General features: G+C 37.3%; 1 protein-coding gene across 1 annotated transcript; it reads right to left on the reverse strand.

Annotated features, from left to right (window-relative positions):
* Positions 1 to 6,154: 6,154 nt before the first annotated feature.
* On the reverse strand, positions 6,155 to 15,539 carry LOC125407713 (probasin-like). The gene is made up of 6 exons (XM_048445483.1): positions 15,459 to 15,539; positions 13,664 to 13,803; positions 10,908 to 10,975; positions 8,918 to 9,028; positions 6,973 to 7,074; positions 6,155 to 6,186 (listed from the first exon to the last, which is right to left on the reverse strand). The coding sequence occupies exons 1-6, from the start codon at positions 15,537 to 15,539 to the stop codon at positions 6,155 to 6,157; spliced, it is 534 nt and encodes a 177-aa protein (XP_048301440.1).
* Between the last annotated feature and the right edge of the window lie 1,423 nt (positions 15,540 to 16,962).

Genomic DNA, 16,962 nt, shown 5'->3' on the forward strand with positions numbered 1-16,962 from the left:
AATTGAGGTTGCCTCCTTTCAGAAAACTCTAACTTATGTCAGATTGACATAAAACTACTCAGCACAAGACCCCAATCCTAAATGATTACTACTAAACACATGCAAATAATATCAATGACAATTGGACTCAGTAAAGCTTGCATATTTTTGCACATATATACATATTTGAATTTATATGCTCATGGTCACATATAACCACATATGTTCACATTTATATTCTTATATACATTCATATAGTCTAATATATTAATATATGTCCTTATAATATAGTAATATATTTTTATCTATTATCTTTCTATGTATAATTTTCTATCATCTGTTTATAAATTTATCATCTATCTATGTATCTATCATCTATTTCACTTTTATATATTATCTATCTATCTACCTGATAATCTATCAATTATTTACCTATCAATCATCTATCTGTTATATAAGTGTCTATATAGTTAATGACTGACTAAGCACATAAATATGTATGGTTCTACATATTCATGTATATATCATCTATCTATCTAAAACAAAAATAATTACAGAAGAAATCATGAATTTGAAGAGTCGTGGAGGGACACAAGAGTTGGAGGGAAAGAGGAAGGGTAGAAATGATGCTACTACATTGTGCTCATCCATCATTCTCAAATGGCAAAATACAGTATTATTTCCCAGCTTTTCTCTGAGTATTTAGATAGCAATAGGCTTTGTAAACAAACCTATCAACTGATCCCCAAAGGTTTTCTGCTACTGGATCATTTCCAAAACGACTGAATTTATAGCTCATTTTCACATTGTTTTCATCAGAACCCATTTCCTTTCCTTTGCATTTCTTTTTTCTTTTTTGTTTTTTTAGAGACAGGGTTTCTCTGTAGCTTTAGAGCCTGTCCTGGAACTAATTCTTGTAGACCAGGTTGGCCTCAAACTCACAGAGATCCACCTGCCTCTGCCTCCCGAGTGCTGGGATTAAAGGAAAAATGCTATCTGAATGCACAATTTTATTTTGTAAACTCTTCAACATGTCATATGAAAATCCATAGGAAAAGGGACATCCACTAATTCTTTGATACTGTATTTTATTTATGAACAAGCACATATATGTGTTTATTTTAGGTATTTGATAAATGGTTTCACATGACTAAATACAGTAATTAAGAAGGACAGTAAAAGATTTTGGAAAGATATATTTTTGACAAATTCCTGGAAACGAAGATACCAACAGCGAAGTGATGTGAGCTTGGTATATTCAATAGAAAAATAAAAATCAGATGATTATGGTGTTCTGTACTAGATTACATTTCCATATAGTTGGGTATTTGAGCATTTGGTTTCAACTTTCTTTTAATAAATGATTTGTGGCTGAGCGGTGGTGATGCTTGCTTTTAATCCCAGAACCCGGGAAGCAGAAGCAGGTGGATCTTTGAGTTCAAGGCCAGCCTGGTCTACAGAGCAAGTTATGGGACAGCCAGGGCTACACAGAGAAACCCTGTCTTGAAAAAACAAACAAACCAAAAGGAAAGAAAGAAAGAAAGAAAGAAAGAGAAAGGAGGAAGGAAAAGAAGAAAAATGCAATGTAATCTAAGATCTCCAACATCACCAAGATCAAAAGCAAGTTGAGGAAGAATGGGTTTATTTCATCTTACAGCTTGTTGCCCATCACCTGGGAAAGTCAAGATAGGAACTTGGAAGCAGGATCTGATTCAGAGGCCATGGAGGAGTGCTGCTTACTGGCTCGCTCAGCAGTGTTTTCCACAGTGAGCTGGGCCCTCCCATATCAACCATTAATCAGAAAAATATCCCAGAACATTTTCAACAGACCAACCATGTGGAAACATTTTCTCAATTGAATATCTCCCTTCCCAAGTGATTATAGCTTGTGCCAAGTTGACATAAATCTAATAGCAAACAAGCCTTTTAATGTTCACCTTTAGCAGCCAATATAATAATTTACTTTCCTTTCTAAAAGTCAAAACAAGAGTATCAGAGTCTGTAACTTGCAAGAATGATGAAGTTCTTGTGTATGTGTGTGTGTGTGTGTGTGTGTGTGTGTGTGTATGTGTTTGTGTGTGTGTGTATAGTTGAACACCTGTGCTTGAGGACGCATGTGTGTGCATCTGAACATTGATGGACGAAGAACAAAGTCAGGTGTCATCTTTCATTCTTTAATGCACATCCACCTTATTTTTTTGTTATGGTGTCTCACTGGCCTGTGATTTTCTAAGTAGTCTAGGCTCACTCCTGGTGACATTAGAAAATTCATCTGTTTCAACCTCCCTCCTTGGTGCTGAATTTACAGGCATGGCCCACCATGCAGCTTTTCACATGAATTCCAAGAATTGAACTCAGGGCTTTATGCTTGCATGGCAGACACTTTAACAAATGAGATACCCTAACCCTTGAAACCTTGAAATTGTTCTTAATAAAAAAATGATCTGATATTATTAATTCATACTTGAATAAGATTTATGTTGTTCTCTCTCTCTCTCTCTCTCTCTCTCTCTCTCTCTCTCTCTCTCTCTGTGTGTGTGTGTGTGTGTGTGTGTGTGTAAAATCTGTGTGCAGTGCTCAAGGACTCCAGAAGAGGGTACCAGGTGCCCCGAAACTATGGTTGTGAGCTGCTCAATGTGGGCACTAATAATAGAACACATTTCCTCTGGAAGAGCAGCAAGCACTCTTAACCTTCGATCAATCTATCCAACCCTCCTCTCCTTTTAAAGAAGTCAAATAGATATTTATGTGCATTGTGCTTTAGCTCACTTTCTTCAAAGACGTGTATGCAAGTGAAAAAAATTTATTCAAATATTCAAAGATGCACTAACCCTGATTAGAACACAGGAAAGGACAGATGAAGGAGAAAACATGGAGACAGGAATTGTAATATACAGCAAATAGGGAGATGTGATCTTCTAAGAGAAAAAGGGACTCCATCTTCATATTGATGTTTCAGGCTCCAAGAAGGATTTTCTGGAAAATTCCTGATGCTGTCATCTGTAAGGTTGGAACAGAATTATTTAATATATTTAAGATAGTAATGCATGATATTTGATGAGAGTGGAAAATATAAGAAATACAAGCTATTAAAGAGACAAATAGTGACAAGATGTATCATGCAAAAACATTTTCAGGACTTTGTATGTTTGGTAATATACATGAATTTTTTAATTGAAAATTTCCATACCCATATATTGGAAAAGTTTAATATGATAAATGATCTTATATCAAGACCTAAATTGGGATTTCTTAGAACTTATATAGTTATGTACTTACTTAAGTCCATAGTTTCAATGAATCTAAACTAATATAGTTGCTTGTTTCAAGGTTCTTTCACATTGAGGTTTACCCCATGTACCCTTCAGCAGGAATCTCACTCAAAGTCCCAGACTGACTCTTGGAGGAAGACTAGATGTAGAACTTGCATCCCTCAACACTGAGCCCACAGAGAATTCCATCTTAACACTAGTAAGAATTAGTCACCTTCTGGATATTATCAATGTCTCCACTGAAAGAAGGAAATTGACCAAAACTAAGTATATATAATTCAATAAAGAGGTAGAATTGCTAAAGAATAAACAAACTGGGAAAAGTGGATCTTACAATGTGGAGAAATGGCTCTGGAGCCTTCCCTCTCATCCTGCAAAAGCCTCAACTCCAAATTGATCAAGAACTATGATGTAAGACCCGGTAGCCTGAAACTGATAGAGGAGAAAGCAAGAAGTGTACTTTGATCATAGGCACAGATGTTAACTCTCTGAATAAGATTCTTGTGGCAAGGAAGTAAGACCAGAAATGGTCAAATATAACTAGAGCAAAGGAAGTTGTCAATTAAATGCAGAGTCATCCTAGGTAATGTAGAAGATCTTTGCCAGCTACACATCTAATGGAGGATTAATGTCTCCAATATACAAAGAACTTAAAACAAACAAATAAAACAACATGAACCTCAAACAAACAAAAAATTCAAAAACCTGAAACAGAATTTCCATCTGACCCATCTGTACCATTTCTAGATATGTGCCCAAAAGACTTTGATATTTCTTACAGAGACTCTTGAATGTCCGTGCTCATTGCAGTAAAGTTCACAATAGCTGGGAAATGAAATTAATCTAGATGTCCATCAACTGATGAATGAATAAGAAAAGTGTTGTAATATATAAAATGGAATATTACTCAGCCATAGAGAAAAATGAAATCATGAAATTTGTAAGTAAATAGAAGAAGGTGGAAAATATTATGTTCAAGGAGATCAACCGGGCTCAGAAAGACAAACTGTGCATGCTATTTAACTTGTGGATTTTAGAATTGTACTTTTTATTTAGTATGCTTAATTTGGATTAGGTATGGAAGGCAGGTAATTAGAAACAGGTCATTAGGGACAGACCTGTCAAGGGAGGAGAGATAGTCAAATGCAATTAAAAGGAAAGTATAAAGAAGAATACTGGGGTGGGAAGGTTCAACCACAGAGTAGAATGTAAAATGACAAAATCAGGGCATGATGGAAGGTTTAATTAAAATGAAGGGTTATTAAAAATTCATATGGGAAAAAAGGAAAAAAATCATATGGAAACCTATAACCTTGTAACAAAAGTGTAAAGTATAATTAAAATGGAAAATGGAACACAGGTGACAGGGAAGATTAGAGGGGGCATGCTGTCGGTTAAAGGAGCAGATGTAGATGTGGTCGGGCCATAGGGAAGAACAGAGGTAGGGTGGATCAACCAAAACTACAGAAATCTAATAGTTTGTAAGCTAATTAAAACAAGAGAGTTTCATTAGAGGAACCCTGCAAAGACACAGTACTGTTTCCAGATGACGTGGAAATCTCATTTCCAGTTATGGGGTACCACCTTACCATTTCTTAGTAAAGGGAGGCCCTGGAGTCACCAAAACAACTTATTTATTGCTGTATCTCTTGGTTGTTTACCATAACTAAATAATAGGACATCATTGCTGAAGACACTACATGCTGTGGTTGTAGGGCATCAAGAAATCAATCTCAAATAAACTGGGAAACTCTCTCCCTGCTGGCTGGCTTCCACAGTACTTGGAGATACTCTGTAGGCTGTGTATATGGTGGTAAGACATTGATGATGTCACCATGATGACCCTGCATGCTATAAAAGCAGACTTGTGCCCACTGCTGCAATAAAGGACATCCTAGGGGAACCAACCACTTTCTGAATGTATTTGATGCCAACTCCATGGGAGGGCTCTCATGTCTTGAGAATAATAGGAGTAGGAGTGGGTTTCTATTGCAATTCTTGCCAAAAGCCAAAGACAATGGAGATCATGGAGCCTAAGGGAAAGATCAGTGGTGATAAACTGTCGTGTTTCCAGGCTATCATCTTAAAAGCTATAGATTTGTGCTGCCTTAAACTTTGGTCAAGTCCATTTTTTACTTTATTTTTATTTTTTAGTTTTAGACAGAGACTCTAGCAGTCTTGGAGCTCACTATATAGAACAGGCTGGCCTCAAACTCATAGAGATCCATCTCCCAAGTGTTGGAATTAAAGGTGTATGACTCCACAACTGGCCTCACGTCAACTTTTTACAGTGAGGAGTGGTTCATTCGGAGCTGGTCAAAGTGCTGAGGATAAGTGACAGTGGATGCTCAGCTATCAATAGTCATCTGGGTTCGAAGGAGAGCTGTGGAATTCTGTTTTCTGAACACGACATGGCTGTTACAACCATGAGAGCTCACAGCAAAGATGATCATCTGTACAAGACCCAGGTAAGATCAAGCCAGTCAACAGTCTAGAAAGGAGTGGAGTGGGGAGGGGCTCAGGCCTATCCACCCCTCGCCAGAGAGCTATTGACATTTGATGGCTTCAGGGGAGGAAGGATTTTTTTCTCTAAGGGTGTGGCCCCTGGTACATTACACTGCCCATGCCTCCTGGGATGGCCTCATCCCCATTCATAAATAGCACTAATTGGACTCAGGCATCTAATAATAATGATAATAATAATAATAGTAATAATTTAAAAAGCCATAAAATATAGAAGAAGATTTATTGGTGGGTCTTGAGGACAGTTGGAGGGATTATGTGTGTGTGTGGGGAGTGGACAGGATTAAATATATATACATCTATGAAAAGTTAAATAGCAAATAAAATATTATTAAAAACAGAAATGAATTAGATATCAAGATATAAAATGAGCTAGTCACTCACCTAGTTCTGATTTTCTTTGGACAGGTGTCTGCAAGAAAGTGAAAATGGAAAAATGATATTATTATTACTATAATAATAATATTATCAAAGTAATGTATTATTTTAATATAATAATATTTTAAGTAATATATTATTTTAACATATTAATAATATCATTACTATATATGTGCTATTTTTATGAAAGTGCAGAAAGAAAAGCTAGGTTTTGAGTAGAATATTTGAACAGAGGATAGTAGGAGTCAGGTTACATTACATATGTTTTTAAGATTTATTCATTATGTACACAACATTTGGCCTCCCTGTATGCCTGCAGACCAGAAGAGGGTACCAGATCTCATTACAGATGGTTATGATCCACCATGTGATTGCTGGGAAATGAACTCAGGACCTCTGGAAGAGCAGTCAGTGATCTTAACCTCTGAGCCATCTCTCCAGCCCCCTCATATAGAATTTTTTATGTTCATGGTTCATTGTTGTGTCCATGGTCATGTGAGCTCACCTGTGTGCAGTTCATGCATGTATATAGGCAAGAAGCTGACTTTTAAACATTTTTCTTATTCATCTTACACACTATTATTTTTGAAACAAGATCTTTTAGTTATATTTGTTGCCAGAAAGCTCCAGGACTCCTTCTGTCCTCACCCCTTCCTAGCTCTGGTGTTCTTGGCTTTCTACATGGGATCCAAACTCAGGTACTCATGCTTGTGTGCGCTTTCCCCCAGATTCATTTTCCAATACCACAGATAATCAAAAAAATAACATTTATTATAAAATATAACACAAAAAGTCACACACACTCAGGTTGCTATTTTACCTGTGTCCAGGACACGTTGTACATTCTCATCCTCAATGCCAATTTCCTCCACAAAGTCCATGTACTGTGTCATCTCATCCTTAGTCAGTTGTTTGGCTTTTGCTGCATTTCATAGTGTATAAGGAAGAAGATGGCCCAACATTAGCTCCAGCACATTAATAAAATATTTTTAAATGCTGAGTCTCCTGGAGGAGCCAAAGCACAACATCACTCCCATTTCTTCCATCAGATTGATAATGAGAAACTATGTCCTTCTGAGAAATGAAAATACTGTGTGGATCCCAGGATGTAACATGCCATGTTCTCCTGTTCTTGTAATATCGACCGTTTGTGTGTGTGTGTGTGTGTGTGTGTGTGTGTGTGTAGACTTCGATATACCAAACTCTTACACAGGCTCCAAAGCAATTCCAGAAAACAATGATTGAGCAGTAGCATTTTTACTATCATAACTATATGTTATTATTTTGTTTCTATTTATATTCTAAAATCCATTCTTAGGGGTTCTTGATGCGTCCTCAGATGGCAGAACCAACTGATCTGAAATCATCATAAATATTAGAGGAGTGACATTTGACTCAGTGGTTAAGAACGGGTAAGAATCTACATTCAGTTCCCAGCACACACACAATGTTGCATGACCAGATCTAATGCCATCTTATCACTATCATATGCACCAAGAATACACATGGTACACCTAAATGCGGGTAAGACACTTGTACGCATAAAAAAATAAATGTTTGCTAATGAGGAACATGCTCCCATGAAATATAATCTCTTCATATTATCTTAAGAAATAAAGGGTTAATTCTGGTAGGAAATGAGGGTCTTATACAAAAGACTTCAGTGTCTTTGATGGCAGAGTTAGGAATTTGTCAGCTCAAGAGGATTTGCATCTATGAGAAACTAACAGGATCCAGTACAGTCATATTTCAGGCTACATGATAATTAAGATTTACGAGTCAGGAGTTGTAAAGTTGAAACAATAATGCTGAAAGCCAGGGTTTTCAGTTGACATGAATCCAAACAACAAACCCACTTAATGTGGTCAAGCAGTATTTCAATTCCTGCTTTGATAGAAAATGGAAATCCCAGACTACACTGGCATGAGACTTGGCATGATGATTGGTTCATGTATAATTCAGAAATGCTGGAGAAAATGTGTGGAAATTTTATTAAAATCTTCTATGTCTCAATAGAAGAAGCATGCATTTACTTATTTTTTTAACAGATAAACTTTCAATATTTCAATTTCATTGTTCAATATTCTCACCAAATGCTTTTACAAAAATAATTTACGGCAGAGAGGGGTTTATTTCTGCAGTAAATTTCCTGGTTATAGCCCATTCCAGTGGGAGAAATTTGGGGGAGCTGACATAATACATTCATAGTCAGGAACAGAGAGCAAAGAATAAAAGCATATGTGCTTGTGTTTATCCAGATTTTTCTAGTCTGATATATTTTAGGGTGATCTGTCTAGGAAATGATGCTGACCACAGTGAGAAAAGCCCCGCTTGTGTCAATCATCATTCAAGCCACTCCCACAGACATGTCTACAGGCTAGTCTGATCAAGAAATCTCTCACTAAGACCCTTTCTGGAGGATTCTGGGTTGTGTCAGTTGATAGTTGAAGCTCACAGAACATCATCTCCCTGCTAGGATATGGTGCTGTCCACAGTGGGTGGAGCCTTCTTATGTCAATAATCAATAAAGACACCCCTATAGGCCAGTCTGCTGTGGGAAATCCCCCACACAGGCCTTTCCCAGGGGATTTTGGGTTGTGCTAAGTTTTCTCATAAAAGCTGTCCATCACAGTTTCAGAAGTTTATCAATATGAAGAACAGAGTCAGATGTATGAATATACTGTGAACTTTGTACACAGCAATGTGCACTCACCCAAGTCCTTGAACAACTTACTTGGATGATGAGTTCCATGTGTGAAACTCACCCAGAATTCCAGCAACTCGTGTGACTTTGCCCCTATGGTCCTTGTTAAAATAATGAAACAGCAATATCTTCTCATTCACCATCTTTACCATGAATGTTGTTTTTCCTTCATCTGAGATAGATAGGAAATATACATATAAATACATATAAGGATTACAAGATGAATGTCCTGGCTCATTCACACTGCATCTTTATCAATGTATACATGGATAAGTCTCTGGCCCATAATATTCTGTACTGTGTGTTGCAACCAGTCAAGACAGACAGGGAATTAAGAAAGCAAATTTATACTCCTGCTTTAAGATATGAAACATATCTCGTATCTCATAGTTACCTAGAAATATGTAGAACCAATATTGATTTGGGATAGCTATGTTCCTGATACCAGGATGTGTAGGTGCACAGAAGGTATCATTACTGCAATCCTTTTACTTTCTGAGGATATCTGTATGATTATATGTATATACATACATGTGCATGCTTTTTCATGAATCCTATTAAATTTAATGGTAGAATAATCTACATATGTATACATATTGAGAAAAGCTGTATGATTATATAATATATAATATATGGTAACACATATATTATATATATTCATTTTCATGGATCCTATTACATTTAGTGGTACAGCTATTTAACTTTACCTATTCTTTAGACACATGACAGAGAAACAAGAGAGATGCCACAGTAATTTCTTCCAAGCCAGAACATTCTGTATTGGAAGCTAATGAGATTCAAGAAGTAAATAACCCACAAAACTCAGGAAATATTTTGAAAAGAACAACTTTCAGTAGGCCACTCCACAAAGTTATGGAAAACAGCAAACAACTGTAGACGGAGGAGTCTTTGACTAGCCCAGCTGCCTGTTAGCCTTACACACAGTTCCAGAGATGCAGCTTTCAGGAGTGTCACCCACTCTTCAGGGGTGGGCTCCTTAGGAATTCAGCCATATTTGAGTCACACGTATTCTTGTAAGTGACTTCAGTACACCCACTGGTTTACTAACATTTCTTGTTAAGGAGGGGAAGGGACAGACATAAGACCCTCCCCAGTGATATGATGACTGTTCCTTCTCATGTCAGTGGTAAGTCATTTTCCTTCCGAGACCCTGGTTGGTTTGAAACTTGCTATGTAGACCTGACTGGCCTCAAACTCACAGAATGTCTCCTGAAGTTACATAATACACAAAAGGGGATGGGATTTTTGGTGAGGTATCTGCATGTGTGTTGAGTCTGCTCCTGTGTTTAAGTCCAGTAAACTCACTGATAAACTGAGCTAGAGTCAGTGGCATGTGTGGTCTGTCTGTTTTTATTGCATTGGGCTAAACAGACCATTTATGGTGGAATAGAAAATAATAAAAGGATTCTTAACACCTGTTTCAGGACAAATTAAACTGATACCTTTATTATTTATAAGTGGATCTCTGCATATTTTAGGTCATATTCCTGAAATAAAAAGATAGGACTATTCATGAAGATTGCACTTATATGTTGTAAATGATTTTTATCCCCATTAAAATTATTAAATTTAGTTAGTTCATAATTCTGCATTATAAGATTCATGTTTGAAAATTTCTGGGAGTCATTTTAATCAATGAGAAAATCTTAGTTCTTATTTTGCATCATTTTAAAAAAATGTTCAAATCACTTTTTGATTCCTTTAACCATTCTCAGACTCATGTCTGTGATTTAGTTTAGGCCTAAAGCTACAGGAGGGAAGTGTGCCTGGTACAAACACAGTTTAAAATTTTAAAATGTCACCTAAGAGCAAAACCAAAACCAAGCAGCAATAACCATAACAGCAAAACAAAGTCTGCCATTAGATCCAAAATGACAAGGAAGAAATTGAAGGGACTTTTTCCAAGATTGCATTTTTAATTTGTAGAGATGTTTGCACTGGAATGTAGATATCCAGATACACAAAATACAACTAAGATTGTGAATTAAAAAAATTAGGATCATGCATTCACCCTGGAATCTTCTACTCACACTGTGCCTGGTAAAATTCTTGCTTTCTCTTTCCTATGACTTCATACTGCTGGCACTTGGCCCCTCTCCTGAAAAACAAATGCATGGATGTTGTCTTATCTTGGATTGCTCCAGGGTCCTGATTTTGGATTCCACATGAATGACAGGACAGTTTAATGCTAACCACATTTTCATCTGTAGACCTGTCATAAGCACATGTTGTTGTATGGCATCATCTCATCTAAATATAACCAATAGCATACTTAAATGTCATCAATAACACTGTTTGGGGTTTGCAGATATCTTTGATGGCACAGAATCAGTTCCTCTATTTCACACTTGTCACCTGTCCTGACCCCTGGCCAATGAATGACCTTGGACCTTGATCTCACCTCCACTCACCAAGCCCTGGAATGCTGGCCATATAGGACCACACCTTTGTGCTGAGGATGGAGTCCTGGGATCTGTGGTACATGCTGGGCCACAGTTGAATCCCCAGTACCCAAAGAACAACTATTGATAAAAGAAAAACTAAAGTAGTAAGCAAACATTCCACCACAATTTGAGATGAGAAATGTTTGTAGATATTGGATTAATAGGGTATGAGGTCACCTGGTACAGAGTAAATTGCAGCATCCTCCATACACTATAGCATAGCTTCCATATTTACACTGTAATCACGTTTTAAAATTTTGCCTCTCATAAATATCACTGATCTTATAGATTCTGTAGCAGCAATTGCCTTGTGAATTTAAATAGCCTCAAAATCAGCCTGCAGTTGTTTTCTGAGAGTTAGATTGGGATATTCATTGACTGATTAGGAGATCCATAGAGTCACAAGAATGGCCATGTATTTGAATCTACATTCACTTACCAGAGGTCCATGTGATGAATAGCTGACAGCCACAGCTTAGATTTGTCTTTATGTCTTAAAAATAGGAATAACTGGGCAGAAGAGATGGCTCAGCCATTAAAGGCTAGGCTCACAACCAAAAAGAAAAAAAATGGAACTAACAGTTTAGACTGGGGATGTAGTTCCATAATGCCTGTAGAAGGTCTTGGGATCCATTCTCAGTGCTTTGAGAAATATCATTTATATCTGGAATGGTGATCCCTCCAGCACTGGTATTTTTGATCAGTATTGTTTTAGCTACCCCGGGTCTTTTCTAGTTCCATATGAATTTTATGATATTTTATAGTCTTTCCTGAGGAAAAGCCCTCCCTCCCCCAAACCACTTGGTTTTTAAATACCAAGTGGTTGTCCTGAGATCATATTTATACAATGGCAGTATATGGAATGAACATGTTATATTTATATATGTAAAATCATATGTGTATATAAACAATTAAAGAAAAAGGAGCATAAGATTTGAGAGAAACCAAGGGAGGAGAGTATATGAGAAGTGTTGGAGGGAGAAAAGGGAAGGGGGAAATAATTAAGTATGTTTTAGTTAAAAAAGTCTTTTAAAAATGAAAATTTTATCTCTCCTTCAACATGTTAGTGTGTTCACCTAATTGATTTTGAATTGTTGCTCTTTTAAATTACTTCAGGTGTGTTAAATTTAAATATCAAACCAAGTATTTTCATATTGCTTGTCATCCTAACACTTGGGACACTGATGCAGGAGAAGAGGTTCAATGTCATTCTCAAAAGTAATAATAATAATAATAATAATAAAGAAACTTAAAAAAGTAGGCTGCATGTGGTGGTACATACTTTTGATCTCAGCAATCAGGAGGCAGGGTCAGGCAGATCTCTGAGCTTGAGGCCAGCCTGGTCTACAGAGCAAGTTCCAGGATAGTCGGAAAAATTTTGTCTTGAAAAACCAACATACATAATAAATAAAAAATTAAAAAGTTTGTTTTTTACTCTGTATTGAGTTCAAAGCCAGCATGATATATAGAGACTCTGTATCAGAAAACTGAAATTATAAATAAATCATTAATGAATGAAAAGTTTTTAATATAAACTACATTTCATAAAAACTTCCATGATCACAGATATATATCCTCAGATATATATACACACACAGATATGTATATCCTCAATGGATAATTTCACTTTTATCCAGATAGTTTAAAAGCACTGAAATTATTCTTTGGGACAATTTTCCTTCTCCCCAATGGTGTTTTTGAGCACTAAGAAACAGAAAATTAAGTAATAGTAATGTATATTTTTTGTTATTGTGTTATGCTGTTTAACTTTCCCTAGGAGCTGGTTTTGAACATAGAGGTTCCCTCACACATTTTATACCTTAATGTGTTTTTCTTTGATTACCCCAGATAGATGGGTCTATTATCTATTTATGTATTATTTATATCCTCCTATGTATGTATGTATCTATCTGCCTATCTATCCATTATATATCTGCTATCTATCTATCTATCTATCTATCTATCTATCTATCTATCTATCTATCTATCTGTATGTCTGTATATATATCATCTATATAATTATTGTCCATCTACCTCCATATGCATGTATCACTTATGTACTGATATATCTATTATCTATGTATTTATATGCCATCTATATGTAATTATCATCTGCCTTTTGATATTTATTATTTTACTTTGTCTTGTCACATACTCAATAAACTCATTCTAAATTAAAAGCATGGCTGTCATATGTGATTTTTTGGCTTATACAGAGCAAAGTGATTTAAGAATCCTTATTTAGTGCTGTTGGTGTTCACTGACATGAATGATGACTGAGAACATCTTGTTTCTCTGGTGACATCCCACAACCTGAATAATTCTATTTTGTTTTATCTTACTTGACATAAAAATAGAGGTAGATTTGCTTGCATTTCTTTCCACATTCAATGCGACGGAAGTAGGTTCTCAAGGGTGAGCCTTCTTTTATCTTCTCCACACTACTAGAAGCTAAGTAAACAGTTTGCCAATTCCCTTCAACCTGGAAAAAAAGTGGCTTTGAGAGCAAGACAGGTAAGAGTAGGGATAGTTTAGTAACCTGGGACTCAGCTTGAACGGGGTAAGCGATGATTTGGCCTTGTAATAATGCATTTGGTGGCTTAGCTTCTTTATGTTTGTACATATTCTGAGCAATGAACCTAATAAGATTTTATCCCCTCCCACCTGTTTAAGGCTACTCACAAACCCCTCTCTGAATAATGCTGTAGATTTTCCCATATAACAATCTCTTCTCTCCCCTACTCATCTGGGTCAGGCTACTCTCACACCTATCTGTGAACAATGTGTAGTGATTTTCACATAAGAACCCATTAATAACTCCCTTCCCACCTGCATTTGACTACTCACACATCTGTCTCTGAAGATGGTGCAGGGTTTCCCAAATCCCTAGCAATGATCAAGTCAAGACAGTTTTCATTCAAGTATATTATCAATGTATTCAGGTAGGAAGAATAGATACGCTGATCTGGTTTTGAGTGTATGTCCAGTAAGACAAAACCATGTTTTTCAGATAACTTTACCCTACTGGTCACTTAACACCTCTGTGTAATATTGGTCATATGTATGATTAAAGTCATGCATTGTGGTAAAGGGCACATGCAGTTGGAGAAATAAATGATTGACTATGTTAATCCAAATAAATCAGAACTTTTAGTAACCAGCTTGTTTGCCTTTGGGATCTCTGGATGAGATGCACATAATAACTTGGGGCCCTTGAGTCCTGTCAGTCATGTGGCCTACTGCCAATCTTGGCAATGTGTCTGTCTGTAATCTGAACTCTTGCTTGAATTGAGTCATCTTCTGTGTGAGTCTTACTTTTAAATTTTGGATAACAGGCCAAAGTAAATAGTGGCCACTGCAAACAGAAATATTAGTACAATTCAACCTCTTTCAATTATTTCATTGTATCCATCATCATGGTTTCCATTTGTTCATGGGAAGAGGGACAAGAGTACAAATGTCGAAGAGATGAAGGTGTCCAGATTTTAGTGGAAAGTTGAACTCACCCTTGGTGCAAGACTGATGGACATTCTTGCTTTGTCTCTCTTTCCATGCCTCTCTCAGTGTCTCTCTTGGTTTCTGTCTCTACCTCTCTGAAAAACCACTCTTTAGTCCATTCTCTCTCTTTGCCACTCTCCACAGAGACATAAGGAATACTTACTTCCAAAACATTCTTCCCTCTCTCCCATCTCTCTCCACACAAATACACACTGAAAACTTACCTTCAGAAGCATTAATCTGTGTCTTTCTCTTTTTATCTCTTAGCTTCTTGATTTCTCTAGGTCTCTATCCCAAAAAAACCACCTTTAAGACCATTTTCTCTCTTTCTTTCTACTCTCACAAGTATAGAATGCTAACTTCCAGAACATTCTCCTTTCTGTTTCTATCTCTTAGTCTCTGTCTCTCTTTTTTTTCTTTCAGAAAACCAGCCATTAGACTACCACTCTGTCACTCTCTACTCCCAGACATAGAGAATACCAACTTTCCCCTCTTTGTCTTTCTGCCCCTTTCTGTCTGTCTGTCTTGCCCCACGGTCCCCCATGCCTCTCTCTGTGTCTTCTTGTCTCTCTGTCTGTGTCTGTCTCTGACCAGAACAGCGCCCCCCCCCCACAGACCCATCCCATGCAGGCCTACTACCTTCTTTTTGAGATTTTTATTCATCATCGCACTGGAGACATGGAGCAGACTGAGCGTAAACAGGAGGATGGCGACCTTCATCGTGTGTGTGACTGTGTCTGCCCTGCAGGTGCCCAGACCACACTGATTGACAAGGCTCAGAGTCACCTTTTATATCAGCCTTTCAGAATGATTGACTGGAGCAGTGTCCGGCATCCTAGTTGGCAGTTGTGCGCAGACATTGACATTGAGTCATTTGCTATGCAGATTGGTTCCTGGAGAACTTTACTAGGGATGGGCAATTAACTTTTATTATCAGTTTCTGATGCCTGATTGCTGTCCCGTGTTTCAGATAGATTTTTATTCATTGACTTTGTGTGCCTATTAAGAAAACGGAAGACAAAAACCAAGATGCTATCATGTTATTTTTAACTGGAAGGGGCACTGTTTAAACTTGATTTTGAAACTTAAAACTTACATGCAGCTGATAGTTACACAAAAATACAATTTCTCATCTCTACTTGTACTTTATTTTCTGGGCACAGCCAGTTCCTATATTTTTGTAAACCTATGCGTGGATTTCTCCCAATTGAACCTTTTTTATATTTATTTTTTTCCATTCAAAAATGTACTCTTCCTTCCCTCCTCCCAGCCCCCTCTCACTCCCCCACTCACTCTCCTCCCTCCCCTTCCTTCCTTAAAAGAGGGCAGAGAACCTTGCCCTGTGGGAAGTCCAAAGCCTTCCCCACTACACCCAGGCCTAGGAAGCTTTGCATCCAAATAGACTAGGGTCCTAAAAAGCCAGAACATGCAGTAGAAATAAGTCACAGTGCCTTTATCAATGGCTTCTCAGTCAGCCCCCCATTTTCAGCCACATTCAGAGAGTCTGGTTTGATCACAAGCTCATTCAGTCCCGGTCTAGCTGGATTTGGTGAGCTCCCATTAGAACAGGCACATTGACTCAGTAGGTGGTCCAACCCTGACTTCCTTGCTTGTGTTCTCCCTCCTTCTGCCCTTAAACTGGACCTCAGGAGCTCAGTCCGTTGCTCTGATGAGGGTCTCTGTCTCTATCTCCATCCGTTGTTGGATGAAGATTCTATGGTGATATTCAAGATAATCATCATTGTGATAGTGGGACAAGGCCAGTTCAGGCACCTTTTTATGTGTTGTGCCAATCAACATTTTAGAATCTATTCCCTATTATCCATTTTGCCAATCAGATATTGGGGGAAGAATACTGAATCTTACCATTTTTTGATAACATTTTCAACACCCATGAACTTGAACCATGAATGAAATATTAGTAATACTGTGGAGGCTCAAATGCACTCGTGGATGGATACACCACTAATATAGGCTCAAATCACATTGTTGACATGACAAATGACATGGCGTTTATCCAACAGAAAGAGAATTCACATTTGTTTGTGGAACTCCAGGTTCTATTCTTTGTCTATTTAAACACAGAGCACACAGTCTTGATTCCCAGGATAAGGTTTTGCTTCTGTAGATATAATTTAATGTT

This window comes from Myodes glareolus, chromosome X, assembly GCF_982192425.1.
Source record: "Myodes glareolus chromosome X, mMyoGla1.1, whole genome shotgun sequence".
Lineage (NCBI taxonomy): Eukaryota > Metazoa > Chordata > Mammalia > Rodentia > Cricetidae > Myodes > Myodes glareolus.